The sequence below is a fragment of the Arvicola amphibius genome, chromosome 8 (genome assembly GCF_903992535.2).
Source record: "Arvicola amphibius chromosome 8, mArvAmp1.2, whole genome shotgun sequence".
NCBI lineage: Eukaryota > Metazoa > Chordata > Mammalia > Rodentia > Cricetidae > Arvicola > Arvicola amphibius.
This window is the reverse complement of record NC_052054.1, coordinates 66320191-66342794: the sequence shown is the minus strand read 5'-3', so window position 1 is coordinate 66342794 and position 22604 is coordinate 66320191. Positions and strand designations below refer to the sequence as shown.

General features: G+C 48.7%; 2 protein-coding genes across 6 annotated transcripts; both read left to right on the top strand.

Annotated features, from left to right (window-relative positions):
- The first annotated feature begins 230 nt into the window (after positions 1–230).
- On the top strand, positions 231–3399 carry Tnni3 (troponin I3, cardiac type). The gene is made up of 8 exons (XM_038340436.1): positions 231–291; positions 538–547; positions 713–799; positions 1235–1276; positions 1522–1653; positions 2091–2180; positions 2851–3027; positions 3316–3399. Exons 1-8 carry the CDS (start codon positions 281–283, stop codon positions 3397–3399), a joined length of 633 nt encoding a protein of 210 aa, XP_038196364.1. The 5' UTR covers positions 231–280.
- Positions 3400–7291: 3892 nt separating this feature from the next.
- Tnnt1 (troponin T1, slow skeletal type) lies at positions 7292–19218 on the top strand. Of its 5 annotated transcripts, none has more exons than XM_038339081.1 (13): positions 7292–7323; positions 7431–7444; positions 7814–7840; positions 8029–8061; positions 9160–9178; positions 11235–11298; positions 11543–11659; positions 12002–12079; positions 12522–12635; positions 13222–13331; positions 16634–16724; positions 16821–16861; positions 19131–19218. In XM_038339081.1, exons 1-13 carry the CDS (start codon positions 7292–7294, stop codon positions 19174–19176), a joined length of 786 nt encoding a protein of 261 aa, XP_038195009.1. In that variant the 3' UTR covers positions 19177–19218. The 5 variants fall into 5 exon arrangements, with proteins under 5 accessions (XP_038195009.1, XP_038195008.1, XP_038195012.1 ...); XM_038339080.1 differs by having other exon boundaries at positions 9157–9178; XM_038339084.1 differs by lacking the exon at positions 8029–8061 and having other exon boundaries at positions 9163–9178.
- The last annotated feature ends 3386 nt before the right edge of the window (positions 19219–22604 follow it).

The following is a 22604-nucleotide window of genomic DNA, read 5'->3' as shown; positions in this document are numbered from 1 at the left end:
ACCAGAGTCATAAAGAGGGGGGTGTGGACCTCGGGCACCTTGGTCATCCAACTGGGGCTTTGCACACTCCTCCCCTCACACCCTGTTATCTCTTGTCCTGGGCAGGGGAGGAGACTGCAGTATATTTAGTCCTTGTCCTGGCCCCTTATCTCAGTGTCCTCAGTGCGGCTTGAGCAGCCCAGAGGAGACCCAACCTCTAGAGACCTCCAAGGTCACTGGGGACACCCCTCCAGGACCCTCCAGGAAGCTCTGATCCCTTTCTCTCTCTTGAGGGATCAGCATGGCAGACGAGTAAGTGAATCTTGGTAACCTTGGACTGGATCCCCAAGGAACGGGGAGAGGAGTTATCAGGCCATTCGAAGGCACAACTTGGTTAGATATTTGGTAGAATGCAAGGGTGGTTAGATTTCTGCGTGGAAATAAATAAGCATTTGAGAATCAGACCCCTAGGGTCCGAGGGAGTGGAAGTTAGCCCCCGCCTCTTGGTCAGGGGGAGCCCCATGATTGATTGCCTCTTCGCGGTTTCTCTCCCTTCAGGAGCGATGCGGTGAGCCCTGTGAACTAAGAAGTGGAGCAGGGAACACTCGGCCCAGAGTGGGCACTGCAAGGGACTGGGAAGCGGTGGGCGGGGGAACCTGCAGCTGTAGGTGAGGGTCCCGGGAAGGACAGGGTGGGAGGTTTAGGCAGTGATTGTAGTCTGCTCCACCTCCAGACTGGGGACCCTCAGCCGGCACCAGCCCCTATCCGACGCCGCTCCTCTGCCAACTACCGAGCCTATGCCACAGAGCCACACGCCAAGGTGGGGGTCCACTGGTGGGGGTCCTAGTGGGTGGGGTCACCACAGGGCGGGGCTTCTGGATGCAGAATCCTCAGGGACCAGGGAGGGGCGGCACCAAAGCCTTGACAGGGGTGGCAGGACTCTGGTGATGGATGGAGCCCAATTGGGGTGGGGGTGCAGAATTTTTGAAAGGTGCAGGTTGTGCTTGGTGACAGCTGCCTGGGGGGCGGGACTTCGTTGCCCACAGCAAGGCATAGGCGATGGGGTGTGGAGCGGTGGATAGATGGGCAGTGTGTAGCTCTAGTCAGAGCCCAAGCTTCCAGTGGACTCAGCATTCTAGTTGAAGAATGGGTGGCCCAAATGTACCTGTATTCGAGTGAGAGGTGGGGCCTTGCAGCCCCGCCCAGTGTCGACTTTGGGATCTCTCGTTGACCTTTCTCCATGTCATCCTGGCAGAAAAAGTCTAAGATCTCCGCATCGAGGAAACTTCAGCTGAAGGTGATGACATGTTCGGAGGGGCAGGGCCTTGATGGGCGGAGCTTTTCTGGGTGTGGTTTCATTTGGGAGTGTGTCATTATGCCTCTTCCCCACCCCCCACCCCGCGCACATATGTGTGCGCAGAAACGAGACCGTTTTTGAATAAAAGATACCAACTTGGATGTTCTATCTCTCTGGAAGATGGAGGGAAAATTTTTGTTGCTATGCTTTTGGGAACATTGTTGTCTTCTTCAAACGTTCTGCAGACTCTGATGCTGCAGATTGCGAAGCAGGAGATAGAGCGCGAGGCAGAGGAGCGACGTGGAGAGAAAGGGCGCGTTCTGAGCACTCGGTGCCAGCCTTTGGAGTTGGATGGGCTGGGCTTTGAAGAGCTTCAGGTACCAGCTCAGAAAACAGGGATTTCTGTCGAACCTGGGGCCAGAGGTTCCATGTTTCCGGTCTGGCAACCCTTGGGTATCAGGAGCACAATCAATTTCCCGTTTCACTCGGGACCTTATGCCAAGCAATACAGACAGCGCTACAACATCCAAGCCCAGTGTATTTCTCCAGCTGTTCCCTGCCAAGTCTCAGGATTCTTGGTTCCTAGCCATATTACTTGAAGTTCCCTGGAGTCCACTCCAATGTCGTTTCCTTCCAGGTCCTCCTTCCTCAGGCCCAAGAGTGCAGATCTCAGCACTTCTCTCTCAAACTCAGGAACCTAGCGCCCAATCCTCCCTCCCTCAGACCCAGGGATCCAGAGCCCAGGCCTCCTCCCTCAGACCAGGGAACCCACTCTCCAGCTTCTCTCTCAACACACATGCATTTTTTTCATCAGGACTTATGCCGGCAGCTCCATGCCCGGGTGGACAAAGTGGATGAGGAGAGATACGATGTGGAAGCAAAAGTCACCAAGAACATCACCGAGGTGGGAATCTTGGGGAAGTCTGGGCACCCTCACAGTAGACTGCCATCCCCAGGTCTGTGGCTTCAGGCTGAGGGCTATGGCTGTTGGGACTTGAGAGAAGTTGGAGCAGAAAACAGTTAGCAGTGTGCCTACACCGTGGGAAAGGAAGTTGTTTCAGCAAAGAGACGGCACAAGGCAGTGTGACTGGACCATTGAACAGTAAATTAATTGAGACCCTGTCAGGGAGTCAAGCTCTGCACATTGCTGGGCTGGGCTGTTAGAAGCTTTGATTGGGCCGGGGAACATCTGAAAGAGCATGCATGCAGTTGGAGGCATTTTCTCTTTCTTTCTTTCTTTCTTTCTTTCTTTCTTTCTTTCTTTCTTTCTTTGTTTTGGTTTTTGAGACATAGTTTCTCTGTAGCTTTGGAGCGTGTCCTGGAACTCGCTCTGTAGATCAGGCTGGCCTTGAAGTCAGAGAGATTGGCCTGCCTCTGCCTCTCGAGTGCTGGGATCAAAGGCGGTGGCACCGCCCAGCAATTGGAGGCTTTAACCTGGAACCAGAGCTGGAAGAAAGGCAGGAGCTTGGATACTGATGGCAAGATAGGGATAAAGGGGAAATGTAGGTTGGAAGACTAGGGAAGGAAGCAGAGGTAAGGGGATCTCCACGTGGGCCCCATGTGGTCGCCCCCAGATCGCAGATCTGACCCAGAAGATCTATGACCTGCGTGGCAAGTTTAAGCGTCCCACCCTGCGAAGAGTAAGGATCTCTGCAGATGCCATGATGCAGGCTCTGCTGGGGACCCGGGCCAAGGAGTCCTTGGACCTGAGGGCCCACCTCAAGCAGGTGAAGAAGGAAGATATTGAAAAGGTGAGTGTGGGTGAGGGCGAGGAAGGCAGATGCTTGAGAGGGTCTGAGAAGCCACAGTCACGGCAAAGTCCAGACAGAGGGCGTGGAGGTGCAGGGGGAGGGGAGACTGACTAGAGGGGCACGGAGGAGAATGGAGATTTATGGAAGTTGGTCAGATTGTCTAGAACCAGATTCTTGGACAGGTATTCAGCTCAGCGTAGAGTGGTCTAGACAAGCTAGAGGGAAGATAGAGGGTATTTAGGGGATAGATACAGGAAGAGTTCATAACCTCTGATTTTTCACCTCCAGGAAAACCGGGAGGTGGGAGACTGGCGTAAGAACATCGACGCGCTAAGTGGAATGGAGGGTCGCAAGAAAAAGTTTGAGGGCTGAGTCCATGGACTCCCACCCTTCATTTTGACGATGTCCCTGAGGAATAAACCTCTCTAAACTGGAAGTGGCTGTGTGTGCCTGCTACCCTGGAGTTTAGACAAGAGAAAAGATAGGGGCAATAAGGGTTGGTGCCCCCAAAGCCATATGGGGGTGTGGTCACAGGCAACTTTTGAATATGGGTTTCTAACATGGGGTAGTCTCCTCTGCAGGGGCACAGAGCATGCTAAATCCAAAGAAAGATGTGCCAGTAGGCCCAGAGGTGACGAGTGATGGCTCAGTGAGGAGCACTGGCTGTTTTCCCAGAGGGCTCAGGTTTGATTTCCAACACCCACATAACAACTCAAAATTATCAGCAATTCTAGTTCCAAGGGATCCTATCCCTCTTCTGGCTTCTGTTCATGCAAACAAAATATCCATATGTATAAAAATTTTTAATTTTTTTTTAAAGTGCCAAGAAAAGAACAATAAAAACATAGATACACTCACAGTGAGGCAGACAGATGATGGAGACCCTGTGAGAGACAGACATGGAAAACGAAGCCAGGTGTGGTGGTGCACACTCTTAATCCTAGCATGTGGGAGGCAGAGGCTAGCCTGGCTCACATAATGGATTCTAGGACAGCCAGAGATAGATAGTGAGATCCTGTCTCAAAAAATCAGAACCAACCAACCAACAAAACTAACTAACAAACTCATGAAAAGCTCCACAGAAACAGGAAACGAGAGAGAGAGAGAGAGAGAGAGAGAGAGAGAGAGAGAGAGAGGGAGACAATTCAGAAGGATGGAGAAAGACATATGGCCCAGACACAGAAAGGCAGAGTCAGCTGGGCAGTGGTGGCGCAGGCCTTTAATCCCAGCACTTGGGAGGCAGATCTCTGTAAGTTTGAGGCCAGCCTGGTCTACAGATCGAGTTCCAGTACAGGCTCCAAAGCTACAGAGAAACCCTGTCTCGAAAACCAACCAACCAACCAACCAAACAAACAAACAGAAAAAAAAAGAAAAAGAAAGGCAAAGCAGAGATGTAGGTGACTACATACAGACACCCCAGGAACACATAAGGACAAAAACATGGAGAAACTGTTTTAACCCCAGCACTGCCGACGTGCAGGGCTGAAGGATCAGGAGTTCCAGCTACCCTTAACTACATAAATGAGTTTGAGGCTGGCATGGGCCACATGAAACCTCAAATCTTTCCTCACCCTCTGCCCTCGAAACAAAACAAAAAATGCAGAATTTCACAGCAGTTCAGACAAGAGAGAGAGAACGAGAGAGAGAGAGAGAGAGAGAGAGAGAGAGAGAGAGAGAGAGAAAAGAGAGCCCAAACCAAAAAGGGAAGAGAGCCCCCGAACACCCGAACACCCGCAGAAACAAACCCAAAGATGCAGTTTGAGGCATGGAGGAACATGGAAGCTGCTTTCAGGGCGGCCACGGATTCCCTAGAGTTCAAGGTCATGGCTTGGCTGAGAAGGGGCGGGCCAGAGGATACTAAAAAAGATCTGTGTCAGATGGAAAGAGCAGGGGCTGGGAGGGTGAGGGCTCTCGAGTCTGATACCCCATCCTCTCCCTCCTCCCCACACCTGCTTCCCAGCTTTAGCAGCCTGTTGTCACCGTGGTGGAATCCCGGTGGCAGACAAAGGAGTGGGGGTAGGGACGGGAGACAGTTGGACTGAGACAGAGAGGGGAGAAATGTAGGAACAGAAACATACACACACACACACACACACACACACACACACACAGAGAGAGAGAGAGAGAGAGAGAGAGAGAGAGAGAGAGAGAGAGAGAGAGAGAGAGAGAGAGAGAGAGAGAGGAACATGCAGACAGGGGCTATAGGAGAAGTTTGAGAAAAGCAAAGTAGAGAAAAAAGCAGAAAGCCTTGCTTAGACCCCCCCTTTTGCCATTAAGCCCTTTTTTTCTATACTGTTTCCATTTTGGGGGACTCCAAAGCTTAGAATATTGTTGGGTGTCCTAAGAGAGCTTGTGAGGTGCCTGACTCAGCCTGGAATCTAGGGTATTGTTGACTGAATCCAACAGGAATCTTGAAGCAGATGGCAGGGGTTGGACCCCCAAACTGGAGCCAGAGAGGGCAGGACAGTCTCTGAGCATGGGGGATGGTGTTTGGACAGAGGAATCCTAGCCCCCTCCTCCAACCCGGGGGCGGGGCTGAGCATCCAGCTATAAACCCAAGAGGTGCGTCACTGTCCCCAGAAGCATCAGATCCCCTCTGCAGCATCAGTGGACCCAGCCTTAGGTAACTGGGCTCTCAGTTCTTCACACAGATGTCTTTGGGGGTGGGCAGGATAAGAGTGGGAACCAGGTGTGAAAGTGAGGTCAGAATCTTCCCCTTCTCCTCCTCCTGTTCCTCTTCTTCCCCTCCTCCTCCTGCTTTGAGACAGTCTCATTCTGTAGCCTAGGCTGCCTTGAGCTTACAGCATTCATTCTGCCATCTTAGAGTTGAGATTGTAAGCAGCAGCAACCCAGCTAAGCCTGAGCCTTCGGGAGGACTCGGAATGGCATGGGTAGAGGTGTAGATTTGTGGGTTATGGATTCTGGGGGTGTTCTTCTTAACATGGTGGAGGAAGCATTTGGAAGGCAGAGGCATATGGATCTCTATGAGCTCAAATCTAGGCTGGTTTACAAAGAGAGTTCAGGGTTACACAGTAATACTGTCACAAAAAGAAATGTGGAGGTCTCAGAGGCTGGAGGAACCACAGAATCTGTGCTTGAAGGGCAAATAGCTCCTGTATTAAGGTTTGGGAAGTCTCGATGTATGAGGAACTGGGGAAGGACTTGGGCCTGAGGTCTCTGGTACAGGACGGAAGTCCCAATACTCAAAAGATTGAAGCAGGAAGATTTTTAGTTTGGGGCCAGCCTGAAAAACAGAGTAAGGCCCTGTCTTGGAAAACAAAGAAAGAAACAGACTATTTGGAAGGGTGACATTGTAATCCAGGGTGCTGCAGATGGGACTTCTGGGTTTGAGTGTCAGGTTTTATTTGATGATCTTGTACCCTGAAGTCTTATATCTGGGGTTCAGACAGGTGCAGGCTGTGATCTGGCACTCAGGGAGGCAGAAGAATCAGGAATTCAAGGGCATCCTTGGCCACATAGTGAGTTCAAGGCTAGCTTGTGTTGAGACCCTGTCTCAACACCACCCTCCACCCCCCCCCCCCCAGTCTTGTGGGTCTTGGAATTTAAGGGCCCACACATGTGCTAGTATGAACTGGGCACCTGATAATCTAGAGATACCAAGATTTCTTGGTCTCACATAACAAGGGCACAGGACTTGGATCTCAGAATCTGTGGGTACTGACCTCTGAAGGTCTCAATGTGGGGACTTTCAGGCCCAGAGGAACAGAATTTAGGGGAGGGAGTTGTGGTCTTTAGGAGATCAGGCTGAAGTTGCTTTTGATGGATGCACACACATCCCTGAGCAGAATTTAGACGAAAGGAAAATAGACACGGGAGGAATGCTAGGTGAGCAAGGGGCTGTGGTGGGGGAAGCCCCACTTCTCCAGTTCCTTATTGGGAAATGTCCTCTGTTTCTCTGTCTGTGACATTCCCCCAAAATAGCACTAGGGGTGGGGCAGCTATTGTCTTCAAACCCTGTCCCTTTTCCAATATCTCCTAATCCCTTCAGGGATCAGGTTCCCACGAACCTGTCACAGGACAAAAGAAGACAGCTGGGTGGGGGGGCAGGGTAGGCAGGCTCGGTGTCGGACTGGGGCCCGGCTTCCATGAGCTGGGACGCTGGATGCTAGCCTTCCCTGCTCTGATCCAGAGGTCCAGACCCCATCGCACCTCCCTCAGACCCAGGAGTCTAGGCACCAGCCCTCTTCCCTTGGGGACCTTACCCTACTCAGCCTCTCTTCTCTGTTCTGCAGGTCACTCCAGAATGTCAGACACGGAAGAACAAGACTATGAGGAGTGAGTGATGGCGTCTGTCAGGGTTGGGGGCTTGCGATGAGGAGAGATCATTCCAAGATGTCTAACTGTCCCCTTCTCTCCCCTTCTCTCCTTGTCCATGTTTCTAGGGAGCAGGCAGAAGGTAAGTGGGGAGAGGGCTCTAGGCGGTGGAGGAAGCAGGAAGAAGCTGGCTTCTTGAGGGGGAAGTGTGGCAGTCCAGCGCCACTTTGGCGTATGGAGCGGGTGGGATGTTCTGAAGCTGCTCCCAGGAAACCCCTGACAACAGGTGGGAACGGCCCCTCTTGCTATTGCAGCCGGGACACGAGTGCCATCTTGTTAACCCACCCTCCTCTTACCCAGGACTTGGGTTTAGACCCCAGACCTGATGGAGGCTGGGACGCTCCTGGGTCTGAGAAGCGAGGGCTGGGGCTACCCCATGAGTCTCTGGTACACACTTGATGCTCCTTATCCCGGATCTAATATTTTCTTTGTGTGTCCCCACTCTTTCCAGATGAGGAGGCGGTGGAGGAGGAGGAAGGTGAGGCCTGAATCCCACAGGTCCTAGGAGGTCTTGGTGTGGGGGTGGGGTGGGGAGGGGAAAAGAACGATGTGTTGGGCTGGAGGATCCTGGTCCATTCTTTAACTGCATCTCGCTTCTCTCCCCACCCCCTCTATGCTACTGTGTGGCTTCCTCTCCCCGCATCTCCCAATCCTCGCTTCTCCCAGCCCCCGAGGAACCGGAGCCGGTGGCAGAGCGAGGTAACCATAGCTTCTTCGCTCCCTGGGATTGATTCGGGTTGTCTGGGGACCCCGACATCATCAGGTGCACCATCCACTATCACCCCATCCGCTCCTGGATAACCTGCCTGGCCTAGCCTGATCCTTTAAGCCGCTAGGGCTCTGCGCCCTCTGGTGGCCATGAAGGGAAATTGCCTTGCATGTCTTTAAACCTTTTCCCTTTATTAAAGGGACTGTTGTAACAAGCTTTCATTCCAATCTTGGAATGAAAACTTAATAGAGAAAGTTGAGTGTTGTTGGAGAGGTGCCCCATCGCCTTTCCTTTTGGCTCTCGACCCTGTATGTTATATTTGATCCCTATATACATTCGAAGGTTGGGATCTGAACTTTTTTTTTTTTTTTTTTATCTTACATTGTGTTTTATTTGTTTGGTTTTGGAGACGGGGTCTTATGTAGCCCAGGCTGGCCTCGAACTTGCAGCAACTTTCCTGCCTCAGCCTCTCGAGCACTGGGATAACAGGTGTTCACCACCACGCTCAGTTTTTTAATTTTATTTTTTAATGTTTTTTTTGAGATAGATAATGTTTTTTTTGTAGCTCAAGTTGGCCTGAAAATGCATATGTAGCATATATGTTGGCCTTGAACTCACAGCAATCCTCCTGCCTCAGCCTCCCAAGAGGCTAAGATTACAGGCATGAGCTGAGAGGAACTTGAACTTTAGAGTACTATTAAGGGGGGTGGCTGTGTTCCAAAGGAATAGGGGACTGGGGACAGAGATCTGGGGGGGTCCCTGAATGAAGAGATGGGGGTCCCCTCCACTGCTGGGCAGGATGGGGAAGGCAGGATACAGGGGACAAAATAATTGTAGACAGTCAGGAGTTTGGTCTCTTGGGTTTCCAGAAGTTGGGGACTGGGTGTCTCCATTCAGTGCAGAATGTATATCTGATGCGAGTGACCCTCTTCCTCCCTTTTGGCCACCTTGACACCCCTTCCCTCTTGTAATGGCCGTCCCCCAGAACTGGACTCTCAGATCTTCCTTGGGTTCTCTCTTAGGGGTGCCAAGCTCTACACTAAACTCTTTCTAATTATCTTTTTGTATTCCCCCATTGCCACCAGAAGAAGAGCGCCCCAAACCCAGGTGAGATGCTACAGGGTTGGCATGGGTCACAAGCGGGTCCTCCCATGCTCCTCCACCTGCAGAGACAGGGTACCTGAAAAGCAGAGAAATGAGAACTTGAAACAGACAGCCTTAACTCTTATAGCAAGAAGCTCAGAACCTTCCTGCCGTGTGAAACAGGTCTGCCCTCAGCCAATCAAGGAAGCTTTCCTGAGGGAGATGACTTATAGATCCTGATGGCTGGAGACCTTGCTAGTCAAAGAAGGTATTGGGTACATGGTAGGCAAGGAAAGCCATGTCTTGCAGGCAAAGTTGAGTGGATCTCTTCCAGTCTGGATGCAGAACCAGGTCATTCTGAGATTACAGCTAAGCCAAGGAGGACAGTGCCGGCAGTGGAAGCACACCAAGCTGAGAGGAGGCCTGGGTGGTGATGTTAGGGCCAAGCTTTAGAGCCCTAGGAGGAAGGAACACAACCACGAAGATTCCAGGTCAAGGGAGCAGAATGAAGGGGTTAGAGAGCTCCGGGGGAGGCAGGGAGGAGGTGAGGGCAGTTTCCGAGGGTTTCTGGAACAGTAGAGACACCACCACTTTCGGCAAGTGAATGAACCCTACCAAGGCATGGAGTGTGGTGACGAATGAATTGTTCAGGAAGTGTTCGTTAACCTGAGTCTTTGGAAAGAGTGTGAGCCGCGCACTGTCGCTGCACCCGGGAAAGAGTGTGAGCCGCGCAGTGTCGCTGCACGCTCAGTACAGTAGCCTTGGAAATTCCAACTTTGATGTCTGTGGGTTTCGTTAATCTCAAATCACAGCTATTAAAAGAAACTGTAGGTGTTCTGAACACGCAGATGTGTTTCTTGTTACAGCTGTGCACTCTTGCTGTTAATCAGCGAGTAGCAGGACATTAACACAGCTGGGGGGACCATACATTACTTAAAGAAGTTTATGGAACATAGTATTCATGAGCTCTGGGCTCCGTCTTTACCCTTGAAATACAATTTTAGGGGCTGGAGAGATGGCTCAGGGTTTAAGAGCACTGACTGCTCTTCCAGAGGTCCTGGGTTCAGTTCCCAGCACCCACGTAACTTGAGTTCCAAGGGATCTGATGCTTTCTTCTGGCCTTTGTGGACGCTTGGCCACACACAGGCTGCACAGACTGCAGGCAGAGAACCCCTACACGTACAATTAAAGAAAAGCATTTTAAAAGAAAATGGAGTGTCTGGGAGCATGTTCAAAAAATTATACAAAAGCAGTACGTTTTATGCTTTAAAGCATTTTACTATTTATTTTGTGAATGTGTGTGAGCACGAAGGTGTGTGTGCATGGCGCAAGTGTGGAGTTCTGAAGATGACTTCCGGGGCCCAGTTCTCTCATTCTGCCACGTGGGTCCCCAGGAATGAAACTCAGATAATCAGGCTTGGCCCTTGGGCCTTTTATTGCTGAGCTATCCCTCCCCCTCCCTTTTTTTGAGACAGAGTTTCTCTTTGTAACAACCGTAGCTGTCCTGGCACTAGCTCTGTAGGCCAGGCTGGCCTTGAACTCACAGAGATCCTCCTGTCTCTGCCTCCCGAGTGCTGGGATTAAAGGCATGTACCAGCCCTGCCCGGTTATCCCTGCCTTTTTAATGCAGAAGACTCAACCTATGGCCTTGCATGTTTGAGCCATGTACTCCATCTTGAGCCACATCCACAGCCCCTCATTGGGGATTCTAGGCAGGTGCTCTACTGCTGAGTCACATCCCCAGTCCTGCTTTTACTTTTTAGTTTGAGGCTGGGTCTCGCAAGTTTCCAAGGGTGGCCTCAGCTTTCCTCTAGACCAGGCAGGCCCTGATTTGCCTCTGATTCCCAAGTTGATCAAATGACAGACTTGTGCCACTAGGCCCTGCCCACTTTTACAAGTATGTCCAAGCAGGCAAAACAAACAGTCTTACATGTTTTATTAAACCCAACATATTTAAAATGTATTTTTCTGACTGTGGTCTCCACACAGACTCCGGGCAGCTGTCACTTCGGCGTGTGGTGAGGTGGGTGGTTGAGGGGGGCCAGCCTGTGGATGATCTCTATCCATTCTGTCCACACAGCCGTCCAGTGGTACCTCCTTTGATCCCTCCGAAGATTCCAGAAGGGGAGCGTGTGGACTTTGATGTAAGTGACAGCTGTCCTACCCCAGACGTACTTGCTGGTTCTTTGGCGCCTTAAGCCTATTCTGATCGCGTCTCTCTGCTCCCTTCTTAAAATGCCTGGATTTACCTCGGCGCCCGGTTGTCAGCAAGGAACGCTTGCTGACAACTGCTGGAATCCATCCCAGCAGGAGGTCAATTATCCCCTGGGGCTGAAAAGGGTTCGGCTCTAGGGCCTGGTCCCGCAGCCTCACGGGCTTCCCCTGCAGGACATCCACCGGAAGCGCATGGAGAAAGACTTGCTGGAACTGCAGACTCTCATTGATGTGCACTTCGAGCAGCGAAAGAAGGAGGAGGAGGAGCTCATTGCGTTGAAAGATCGCATCGTGAGCCTGGGAGGCCGGGGAGGCCTGGGAGGTCGGGTCCTTCGGTCTCTCCTCTTCCCTTCCTCCGTGAAGTGCTTTGGGGTCTCCGGGAGAAACAATGGGGGCACCGGGTGGTTGCACTCCAATGTGTATTTCTGCCAGTCCTGCACTTAGGTGGCCATGGCAGGCAGATTGCCACGAGTTTTAGACCGGCCTGGGCTATCTGAGACTATTTCAAAAAAGGAAATCAAACAAAAGAAACCACACTATTTCTCTTGCTGCCTAGAGGTGAAGGGAGAGATAACTTGGGGGAGAGGCTAGCCTCTGATCCTCCTCCCCCATCTTTCTTCATTCCACCCCCAGGAAAGGCGTCGTGCAGAGAGAGCTGAGCAGCAGCGATTCAGAACCGAAAAGGAGCGAGAGCGGCAGGCCAAGCTGGCGGTAGGTGTCTGTCCCTTCGCTAGAGAAGAATACTTCCTTTCCCACTTTTGATATTCTCTGCGGTTTTCAGAAAGCCCCTGTAATGTGCCGCGTAAGCTTTTTCTAATAAAAGGACAAACTGCATATAAATAAAAAGTCTACTTCTGGTCCAGCTTCAGGCGTGGCTAGATCAAGAGACTCAAACCTCAAACCATAACACAAAGACTGGGCTTTGTTGGGTGCGGTGGGCCTAGACCTATGATCCCAGTCCTGGAGAAGCGGAGGCAGGAGGATTTCTGTGACTTTGAGGGCTCATCTCCGGGAGAAAAAAATGGGGGGGGGGGATATCACCTTAAGGAGTGGATTCCTCGGTGGCTGCATCTTCAGTCAGTATGGCGCTAAGCCATCCACTACCCAGCTAGTGCCTTCCTCCCTCATGGAGGGAACTGCTCTGTTTTCACAGGAAGAGAAGATGAGGAAGGAGGAGGAGGAAGCAAAGAAGCGAGCAGAGGATGACGCCAAGAAGAAGAAGGTTCTCTCCAACATGGGGGCTCATTTTGGGGGCTACCTGGTCAAGGTGAGTCTAGCCTGTGCAAGCCTGGGGTCTGTGTGTACAAGAGGGAAGGGAGGGGAAGCTTCGGATGCTGGTCCTGAAGAGGACGACTGAGCCTGGGTCCTGACTGAACCTAGGTCCTGTGTAGGGGCAGCTGTCACTTTAGACAACATGTGACCAGCTGCTGAATGTCTTTGTCCCCTTGGGAAGAATGGGGCCTATGCTCCTGTGTCTGAGGGAGGAGGCATGGAGCCTTGGCCTTTGAGTCTGGGGGAGGAGGGTTGAGGCCTGGGCCCTTGTGTCTGGGGGAGGAGGGCTGGAGCAGCTGTTGGAGGCACTAGCCATGATCTCAGGACTCTGAGTGGATTTTTAAAATTATTTTTAAATTTATTATTATTATCTTATGTTCATTGGTGTGAGTGTCAAATACCCTGGAACTGGAGTTACAGACAGTTGTGAGCTGCCATGTGGGTGCTGGGAATTGAACTCAGGACCGCTGGAAGAGCAGCCAGTGCTCTTAACGGCTGAGCCATCTCTCCAACCCCCCCCCCCCCCAAGTGGATTTTAACCTCCAGGTTTCATCCCTGGCTTGGGATTCCTCCCTTTCCAGGCAGAACAGAAACGTGGGAAGCGGCAGACTGGCCGGGAGATGAAGCTCAGGATCCTGTCTGAGAGGAAAAAGCCCTTGGACATTGACTACATGGGGGAGGACCAGCTCCGGTAGGTGCTTGTGGCTCTTGTAGGGCTTCCACGCGCGATACTCTGAGTCTGTGCCTTGGTGCTGTGTTACTTCAAGCAAGTGACATTCTTTTTCTGGGCCACCTCTGCTTTCTCTGTTCAAAGTGTCACTCAGATGCAAACTGTCCTGTGGCTGGCATGGCCTGTAGAGTCTGGTATACACAGCGCCCTCTCCCTCATTTAGGTGCAATCCTAACATTCAGGAGGTGGAGGCAGGGGAATCAGAAGTTCAGGGTCATCCTCTCCTATATATTGGGTAGGAGGCCAGGCTTCAGTCACATGAGACCTTTGTAACTGATGTTTCCTGTCGCAACTACCGAATCCCAAATAATTGACTCAGAGGCTGAATAGGAGTTATAAATGCTCAGCCGATAGCTCAGGTTTGTTACTAGCTAACTCTCACATCTAAATTAACCCATTTTTATTAATCTATGTATTTCCATGTGGCTCATGGTTTCACCTGTGCTCTAGCATGTCTTGCTTCCTGGGCAGCTAGTTGGCATCTCTGCTGACTCTGGCCTCCTTCTTCCCTTCGTTCTTAGTTTTCCCACCTAACTTCCTGCCCAGCTGCCAGCCTGTCAGCTTTTATTAACCAATGAGAGTATTGCATATTCATAATACAGAAAAGGATTGTTCCACATCATTTCCCCCTTTTTGTCTAATTAAAAAGGAAGATTTTAACCTTAATATAGTAAAGCTATATACAACAAAAACAGTCATTAAGTAAGAATTATAGTAACAATATCCATTCTATTTGTATTTGGCAAAATTAGAGAAAATACTTAACTATCTTATCTTGGTAAGTCTAAAGTTTTGCATCTAATTTAACTTTTGTCAGAACTAAGGAAAGCTATAACTATCTAGTCTTCAACGTCATCAAAGGTCACAGAAGGGTGAAATGTTATCTAACTATGTGGACATTTTGCTGCCTGAACAGTCACCCAAAATTCTTCTGTAATTGGGGCATCCATCTTTGACCCATAGGCCTAGAATATCTGACAGACTTTTTTCAGAAGCAGGAAATATTGAAAGAGTGTTCTACCTTGTCTTGGCAAAGTTTGGCTTGCACCCTTGTGGTCCAATTTGGACAGTACATTGGGCAAGGGCAGTTTATTTGCCCACACAGGTAGATTTTGCCATAAAGAAAGCAAACTCCATATGGAGTTTCTTTGATGCCCATCATCCTCTTTGAATTAATTGGTGCTGCCGGGAACAGATATGTCTCACTGTTGAGAAAAGTCTAAGTTCTTAAAACATTTTAAATGCCATACTCTGTAGGCATACTTTGAAATATATCTATCTGTAATATATCTCTGTATACCTAGAAAACATAAATAACTAACATGACCATAAGTTTAATAAGGTAGATATGTGACTATTATAGATGACTAATAATCTGTATTTATTAATTATATATTACATTTTTAAATGAGTTGCATTAACAGAAGTAGAAATATACATACAGTAAACAAAATTAACATTAAGTTTGTGCCAATAAACCAAATTCCATACCAATGTAAAATATGTAAGATTAATAGTTGTTTTTTGGATTAAAGTAGATCCAATAATTTAGCTTTTTATCCTATCATTTCTATAATCCCCTCTTTTTCTTTTCAGAACAAGATCCCTGAATCTAATCTTCTTTGTTTAGCTTTTTCTTTCTGACCATTATCTATAATGACTTGTAACCAACCCCCCTAAATGATGACGGACATTCATAATTTAATTTTGGGAATGTGAACATAGTTCTCTAGACTACTTCCTGTTGACTGGGTGCACTGGTAATCTTTGGGGGATCCTCAGAAAATTTAGGATTATGGTCAAGTCCTGACTGGAGTATTCTTGCGGCTGGAGCATCTCAGCCAGCATCCTTGGAGCTGTTCTGGATGCAGAACTCAGAGGAAACTTCCACAGAGGCAGGCTGAAATGGATCACCTGGGCCCTCTGTTCCCTTTGGAGATTTTTCGGAGGTCTTCCTTGATCAAACCTGATTTTTCTTTTTCTTTCTTTCTTTCTTTTTTTTTTTTTTTGGTTTTTCGAGACAGGGTTTCCCTGTAGTTTCTAGAGCCTGTCCTGGAACTAGCTCTTGTAGACCAGGCTGGCCTCGAACTCAGAGATCCGCCTGCCTCTGCCTCCTGAGTGCTGGGATTAAAGGCATGCGCCACCACTGCCCTGCACACCTGATTTTTCTTAACCTAGAACGAACCCACAGCCTCTTATTTCCTCATTTCTTCATGTGTTTCTTGCCTGGCGACTGGTTGGTGTCTCCCCTGACTCTGCTCTCTTTCTTTTATTTTATTTTTTTAAATATTTATTTATTTATTATGTATACAATATGCCTGCAGGCCAGAAGAGGGCACCAGACCCCATTACAGATGGTTGTGAGCCACCATGTGGTTGCTGGGAATTGAACTCAGGACCTTTGGAAGAGCAGGCAATGCTCCTAACCTCTGAGCCATCTCTCCAGCCCCTCTGCTCTCTTTCTTCCCATCATTCTCAGTTTGGCTTTTCCACCTGACTTCCTGCCCTGCTACTGGCCTGTCAGCTTTTTATTAACCAATGAGAGTAATACATATTCATAGTGTAGAAAAGAATTGTTCCACATCAGACCTTGTTTCAGAAGTCAAAACTAAACACACACACGCACAATAAATAAATACATAAAGTGATAAATAAAAACCAAATAACTGGGTAGTAATTGTGCATGCCTTTAATCCCAGCACTTGGGAGGCAGCTCCCAAATCAAGACACCGAGACTTAACATTAGTTATGAATGCTCAGCCTTAGTGTATGCTTGTCCCACTAGTTCTTATAACTTAAATTAACCTGTTTCTCTTCACCTATGTTTGGCCTACTCCATGTCTGGCTGGCTGGTGGCTGGCTGGCAGGCTTGCTGGCAGGTTGGCTGGTTCGGTCCGGGCATCTCCCTCTTTTTCTCCCTTGTTCTCCCTCCCTCCATCCTAGATTTTTTCTTGTACTTATTCTCTCTGCTTGCCAGCCTGTCTATTCGCCTATTGCTTAGTTAATGGCTGTTCAGCTTTTTATTAGACCAATCAAGTCCCTTAGGCAGGCAAGGTGAAACAGCAACACATCTTTATATAATTAAACAAATGTAGCATAAACAAATGCAACACACCTTTACATAGTTAAGGTAATATTCCACAACATACCAACTATACTAAACTCAAAGACTTGCTGCATGACTTGGGGTAGGTGTCTCAATGTTTCTGGGCCCAGAACACAGCCTGAGTCTCGTACATCCCATTTTTTTCTTGTCCTGCTAGAGAGAAGGCCCAGGAGCTGTCAGAATGGATCCACCAGCTGGAGTCAGAGAAATTTGACCTGATGGAGAAATTGAAGCAACAGAAATACGAGGTGGGACCTGCTCTATTGGGGTCCAGGCTGGGTGACAGGGTGGTAGGCAGGGCTTCCGTTGGGCAGCCACTCCTAACCTGGCTTCTTGTTCCACAGATCAATGTGTTGTACAACCGCATCAGCCATGCCCAGAAATTGTAAGTGCTACCCCCAGCCTCCACCTAAGGTCTAGCCTGCTCCCTCCCTATCTCCCTGTTCCTTCCCTCCCTCCCTCCTTGCTTGCCTTCCTTCCTCCCTCTGTGGCTTCTGCACACCCCTGCCCTTTTGGCATCTTTGTCTTTGTTTCTTACTCCCCGAGGCATCCTTTCTGTATATGTTCTTATGAGTTTATTTATTTATTTGTTTGTTTAATTTGCCAATTATTTCAAGACAAAGTCTTACTTTGTAGCCCAGGCTGTCCTGGAACTCACTATGTAGCCCAGGCTGTTTTTGGATCTGTAGCAGATCCTCATGACTCAAGTCAGCGGTATGTGGGGGTGACTGACAAAGTTCACCCTTCCTGACTTTTTTGTTGTTGTTGGTCTGTCTATTTAGTTTTAAGGCAAAGTTACATGTAGGCCAGTCTCACTAGGTAGCCAAGGCTGGCCTTGATCTCCTGATCCTCTGGCTTCAGCCTCTGAGTGCTGGGATTATTGGCCTACACTCCAGTCTCTCACTTCTTATAATCTCTTAGGTTTCAGTCTCCCCCCCCCCCCATTTCTGCTCCCTCCAGATCTTTCTTTCTGAGTATATATTCTTACACATTTTTTGAATCACATTCACATAGCATACGTGTGTGTGTGTGTGTGTGTGTGTGTGTGTGTGTGTATGTGTGTGCTGCCATGGTGCAAGTGTGGTCAGAAGATGACTCAGACGAGTTGGTTTCTCCTTCTATCATGTGGGTCCCAGAGATGAAACTCGTCCTAGGCTTGGCTGCAAGCACCTTTGCCTGCTGAACCATCTCAGCAACACCCCTTTTCTTTTCTTTTCTCTCTCTCTTTCTTTCTTTCTTTCTTTCTTTCTTTCTTTCTTTCTCTCTCTCTTTCTTTCTTTCTCTCTCTTTTTCTTTCCTCCTCCTCCTCCTCCTCTTCCTCCTCCTCCTCCTCCTTCTCCTCCTCCTCCTCCTCCTTCTTCTTTTCCTCCCCTTCCTCATCCTTCTCCTCTTCCTTTTCCTTCATCTGTTGCACGAGGAGGGTGGCCCTTTGTTTGTCCCGGCCACCCAGCTAGCTTACATCCGAAATAACCACACAGAAATTGTATTAATTAAATCACTGCCTGGACCATTATCTCTAGCCTCTTATTGGCTCTTACAGGGAAAGATTCAGCATGTCTGATCTGGCGGCTCCATGGCCGCCACTCTCTGCTTTCTTTCTCCCAGAATTCAGTTCTGTCTTCTCTGCCTACCTAAGTTCTACCCTATCAACTAGGCCAAGGCAGTTTCTTTATTATTATCCACTGAAAGCAACACACAAACAGAAGGAACTCCTAGACCAGTTCCTGACCCTTTTCCTTCTCTCTATTTCATGTTATTAAGACGAAGTCTCCTGTAGGCTGGAATGACCTTGAACTCCATTTGTAGTTGAGGCTGTCCTTGAACTCCTGACTCTTGCCTGCCTCCACTTCCCAAGTACAGGGATTACAGAACCATCATACCTAGATTTTTTTTTAAAATTTAAGTCAGGTTCTTGCTATATAGCCCAGGTTGTCCTCAGATTCTAGGTGATCCTCCTGCTTCATCCTCTGTAGTGCAGAGATTACTGATGTGTTCCACCACGTCCAGGCTTCTTGCTGCTCCCCACTCAGTCTCTGTCTTTCTCTAACCTTTCTCTGTACTGCTCCAGCCTCACTGAGTCCTGTAGCATGTCACCACCTTCAGCTCACCCTTCTTCCTTCACCCTCAAGCCCCTTACTCATAAATTTGCATGAGTTCTCTGAACCAACCCAAGAAAGTCAACTCCCACATGGTCATCAACCACTAACTGGGGATTATCTGAAAGGGATACTCTCAGTGTGACAGTGGCTCAGTGGTAGTGTCTCTTCCTATAATCCCCAGTGAGGTGCTCAAAGGTAGAGCCCCTGCCTAGAATACCCAGTGAGGGATTGGGGGTGTGTCTTAGAGGTAGAGCCCCTGCCTAGACTCCCCCAGTGAGGGATTAGAGGTATGTCTTAGAGGTAGAGCCCCTGCCTAGAATCCCCAGTGAGGGATGGGGAAACGTGACTCACTATAGCATGCTTACATAACTTGTGAGGCCCTGACTCCATTTGCCCAGTACTGCAGAAAAAGAAACCGCATGGAGTGGCCTCTGCTTTCTTTTTCCTTTGGGTGGGGGTGGGTATTTGATGGACTTCCTTAATTTTAAAGGCGCTGTGTTAAGCTTATCTCAGAGGCTTAGAGCCTCTTCCTGACCCCACCTTTTTCTCTCACAGTCGAAAGGGGGCTGGGAAGGGTCGAGTCGGAGGCCGCTGGAAGTGAGACTGCCAGGATTTGTCCCATTGTATGGGGTCCAGGAGCCACTGGAGCATGTCCCTTCTGTAACTCAAAATAAAGGCTCTCCAGACATCTGCTCGAGTTCTTCAGTCTTGTTATTATGCGTGGCTGGCTGTGTGGGCTGGCTAACATCTCTATGTTGCCTGGGAGAGCCATCAGCTCATGGCCAGGAGTGTAGCTTGGCTAGCACTCCTGAGACCCTGAGTTAAATCTTCAGTACTACTTAAGCTGGGTGTGGATGGTGAATGTCTGTAATCCCAGCACCTGGGAGGCAGAGACAGGGGGACCAGGATTTTAATGTCATCCTTGGCTATGCAGTGAGCTCAAGACCACCCTGGGCTCCATGAGATCCTGTCTCAAATAATATTAATAAACAAGTATGCTAGGAGACTACATGTGGGGAACGAGGTAGAAGGCTGGCATAGGAATAGATCTGTAAGATGTGGTGCTAGGGCCCAGGACACAACTCAGGAGGTAAAGGAGTGTCCTGCCAAGACTTGTGACCTGTGGAAGGAGAGATACATCTCCTGCAAGTTGTCCTCTGACCTCCATGTGTGCTGGCATATATGAGCATACATATACAAAGGAATATAACAATTTTCAAAAAGATGTGACTGTGGAGCTGGAGAGATGGTTCAACGGGTTAAAAGTTCTTGCTGCTCTTTCAGAGGACCCAAGATCAGTTCACAGTTCCTACGACAACTGGCCCACAAGACCCTGTCACTCCACCTAAGGGAGATCCGGTGCCCTCTAGTGGTGTACTTGTGGACCTGCACCAATGAGCAGACATACATAAATAATGGAGTTGGTGGTGGTGACCCCTGCCTTTAATCCCAGCACTCAGGAGGCAGAGGCAGGCGGATCTCTGTGAGTTCGAGGCCAGCCTGGTCTTCAGAGCAAGTTCCAGGACAGGCTTCAAAGCTACAGAGAAACCCTGTCTTGAAAAACTAGGGGAAAAAAAAGTGATCGTGATTTTTAGGGGGTTGGGGTTGAATCCTCTTCAATAATTGCAGTGGCCAAATTCCATTTGGAGAGTGAATTTCTTCCTGTTCCTTAGTTGGAGGTCACATTTGAAAGAACACAACCTTGTAGGAGACTAATGATCTCAAGACTTCCCGTTGACCCAGGGTTGGTGTAACGATAGTAACAGACAGGCCAGCCATAGCTGGCCCCAAAAAATTAATTTATAAATTAATTGCCTCTTGAATTTAAACTGGTTGTACAAGGTTATTAACTCTTCCAAAGGATAGTTTAAAATAACACACCTGAAGGCCAGGTGTGTGTAGAGCATGCATATAATCCCAGAATTTGAGAGATGGGACAGAAGAAGATTATATATTAAGATCCTGCCCCAAAAACCTAACCTCAACAAAAACAACAGCCAGACCAAAACTGGTTAGTTATAGTCTTACCTCTGTCTGTGCATTGGTGCAGCCTTATTTTGCGGATAATTTTATAAGTATCTGTTTAGTATTGTGTTGGTAGGGTGTATGTATATATTCCATGGTAGGAGGTAGAAATCAGAAGTCAGTTTTTGGAGTCAATGATCTCCTTCCTTGTGGACCCCAGGGGTTGAAATAGCTAATTTCTTGCCTTGGGGAAGAATTGTGTGTGTGTGTGTGTGTGTGTGTGTGTGTGTGTGTGTGTGGTGTGGTGTGGATTAGGCATCTCACATCTCAAAAGCCATGGGATTATACTTTTGGATTTATGGTCATTATTCCCCAGGCCTTGCAGGGTTTGTAATCTATTTCTCTTTCACAATCCAAGGGTTACAGAGTGGATGAGGCTGCCCTAGTGCCCCTTAGGAAAACGTTTGTTTTCTCTCTACAAATTTGACAACTTTCTGTTCAACTTTGGTGGGTCTGGGTTAGGTCTGTTTTCCTGTCTCAAGGTGTTTCTCTCCTCTCCAATTGGATTTTGGGGGAAGATACTTGAAATATTAAGGTGTTCCTATCTGTTGGGTCTATTATAAAACTTCCAAACCTAGTGGAAATCAGATTTTGTACTATACATCCCAGCATGCCAGGAGAGCATGATACACTGAATATCTCTTAGAGTCCTCTGCAGCCCCAGGCGCACTAAGGAAAAGTGTGTGGTCATTTTGGGCTGCGCTCTTTGGGACCCTTCTTCCTGGTGTGCTCAAGGGATTACGACTAGAGACCGCAGGCTCTTCTTGCTCTGGAGATGGACTCTACTGGGTACATTGTGGTTCTGAGGCACATTTGGAAGTCAGGGACTGAACCCTTTAGGAGGCGTGGTCCTGAGATTACATTTCCAGTTTACCTTATGTTATCTGATTCCCTTGAACTTTGCACGGGAACTTTATCCCAGAGGGTTAAAAGTGGGTACCCAGATTAGTTTGCGGCTACTGTCTTTAATCTGGTTTGAGAACTCAATTTCCCGTGGGCACTTTGTCTTTCCGATGCCTTAGGGAGCCCATTCATTCATCCTAAAGTATTTTTTATTGCCTAGTCTCAGGCTCAGTTCTAGTCATGATGACCAAAGGATTTGCTCAAAGACAAATGCTTTTCCTCATTGAGTTGATTCCCCCATCAACAGCAGATTCAAAACCAAAACAAGCCCGGGCGTGGTGGTACCCCTTGATTACCAGCACTTGAGAGGCAGAAGGAGGAGAATTTCTGTGAGTTTGAGGCCAGTCTGGTCCACATAGCGAGTTTTAGGCCACGCAGGGCTACATAGCGAGGCCCTGTCTCGAAAATAAAACCCCAAACGTCTGTAATCCCAGCAATTTAGGAGATGGAGGTAGGAAGATCAGCAGTTTAAGGACATTCTTAGTTAACATAATGAGTTCGAGGGTCAACCTGTCTCATAACAAAACACAAAAAGTATGGGAATTTTATTTCTGTATCTTTCAGGTTCCGCTATACGCCACCATTCCCATGCACCTTCGTTTAACCACTTTACAAACCACACTACATTTCCCAGAATCCCCTAGCCCCCTGAGCATTCTGTGCAGCTTCTATACCCAGATTCCCATCATTCCCGGGGGGAATGCCCTCCTTTCCTAAGCAATTTTTGTTTTTTGGTTTTTCGAGACAGGGTTTCTGTGTAACCCTGGCCGTTCTGGGAGTCGCTCTGTAGACCAGATTGACCTCGAACTCAGAAATTCTTCTTCTCCCTCTTAAATGCTGCGATTAAAGGCATGCCTTTTGGCGGTTTTCATTCGACCCCTTCTAGCTTCAGATTCCCAAATATTGCTCAGAATTTAGCGAGTCTAGTGAAAACTTCAGTTTATAGAATCCATTCCCCAGCACTCCCCGAGGCCCGCCTGCGTCCTCCATCGCTAACCTATCCGCGCTAGTTATGCAAGTCTTCAATTAGGACTCCATTTCCCAGAGGGCTATGGGTCAGCGTCGTGACGTTAACGTTCCGACCGGGGGCCGGTCGAGCCT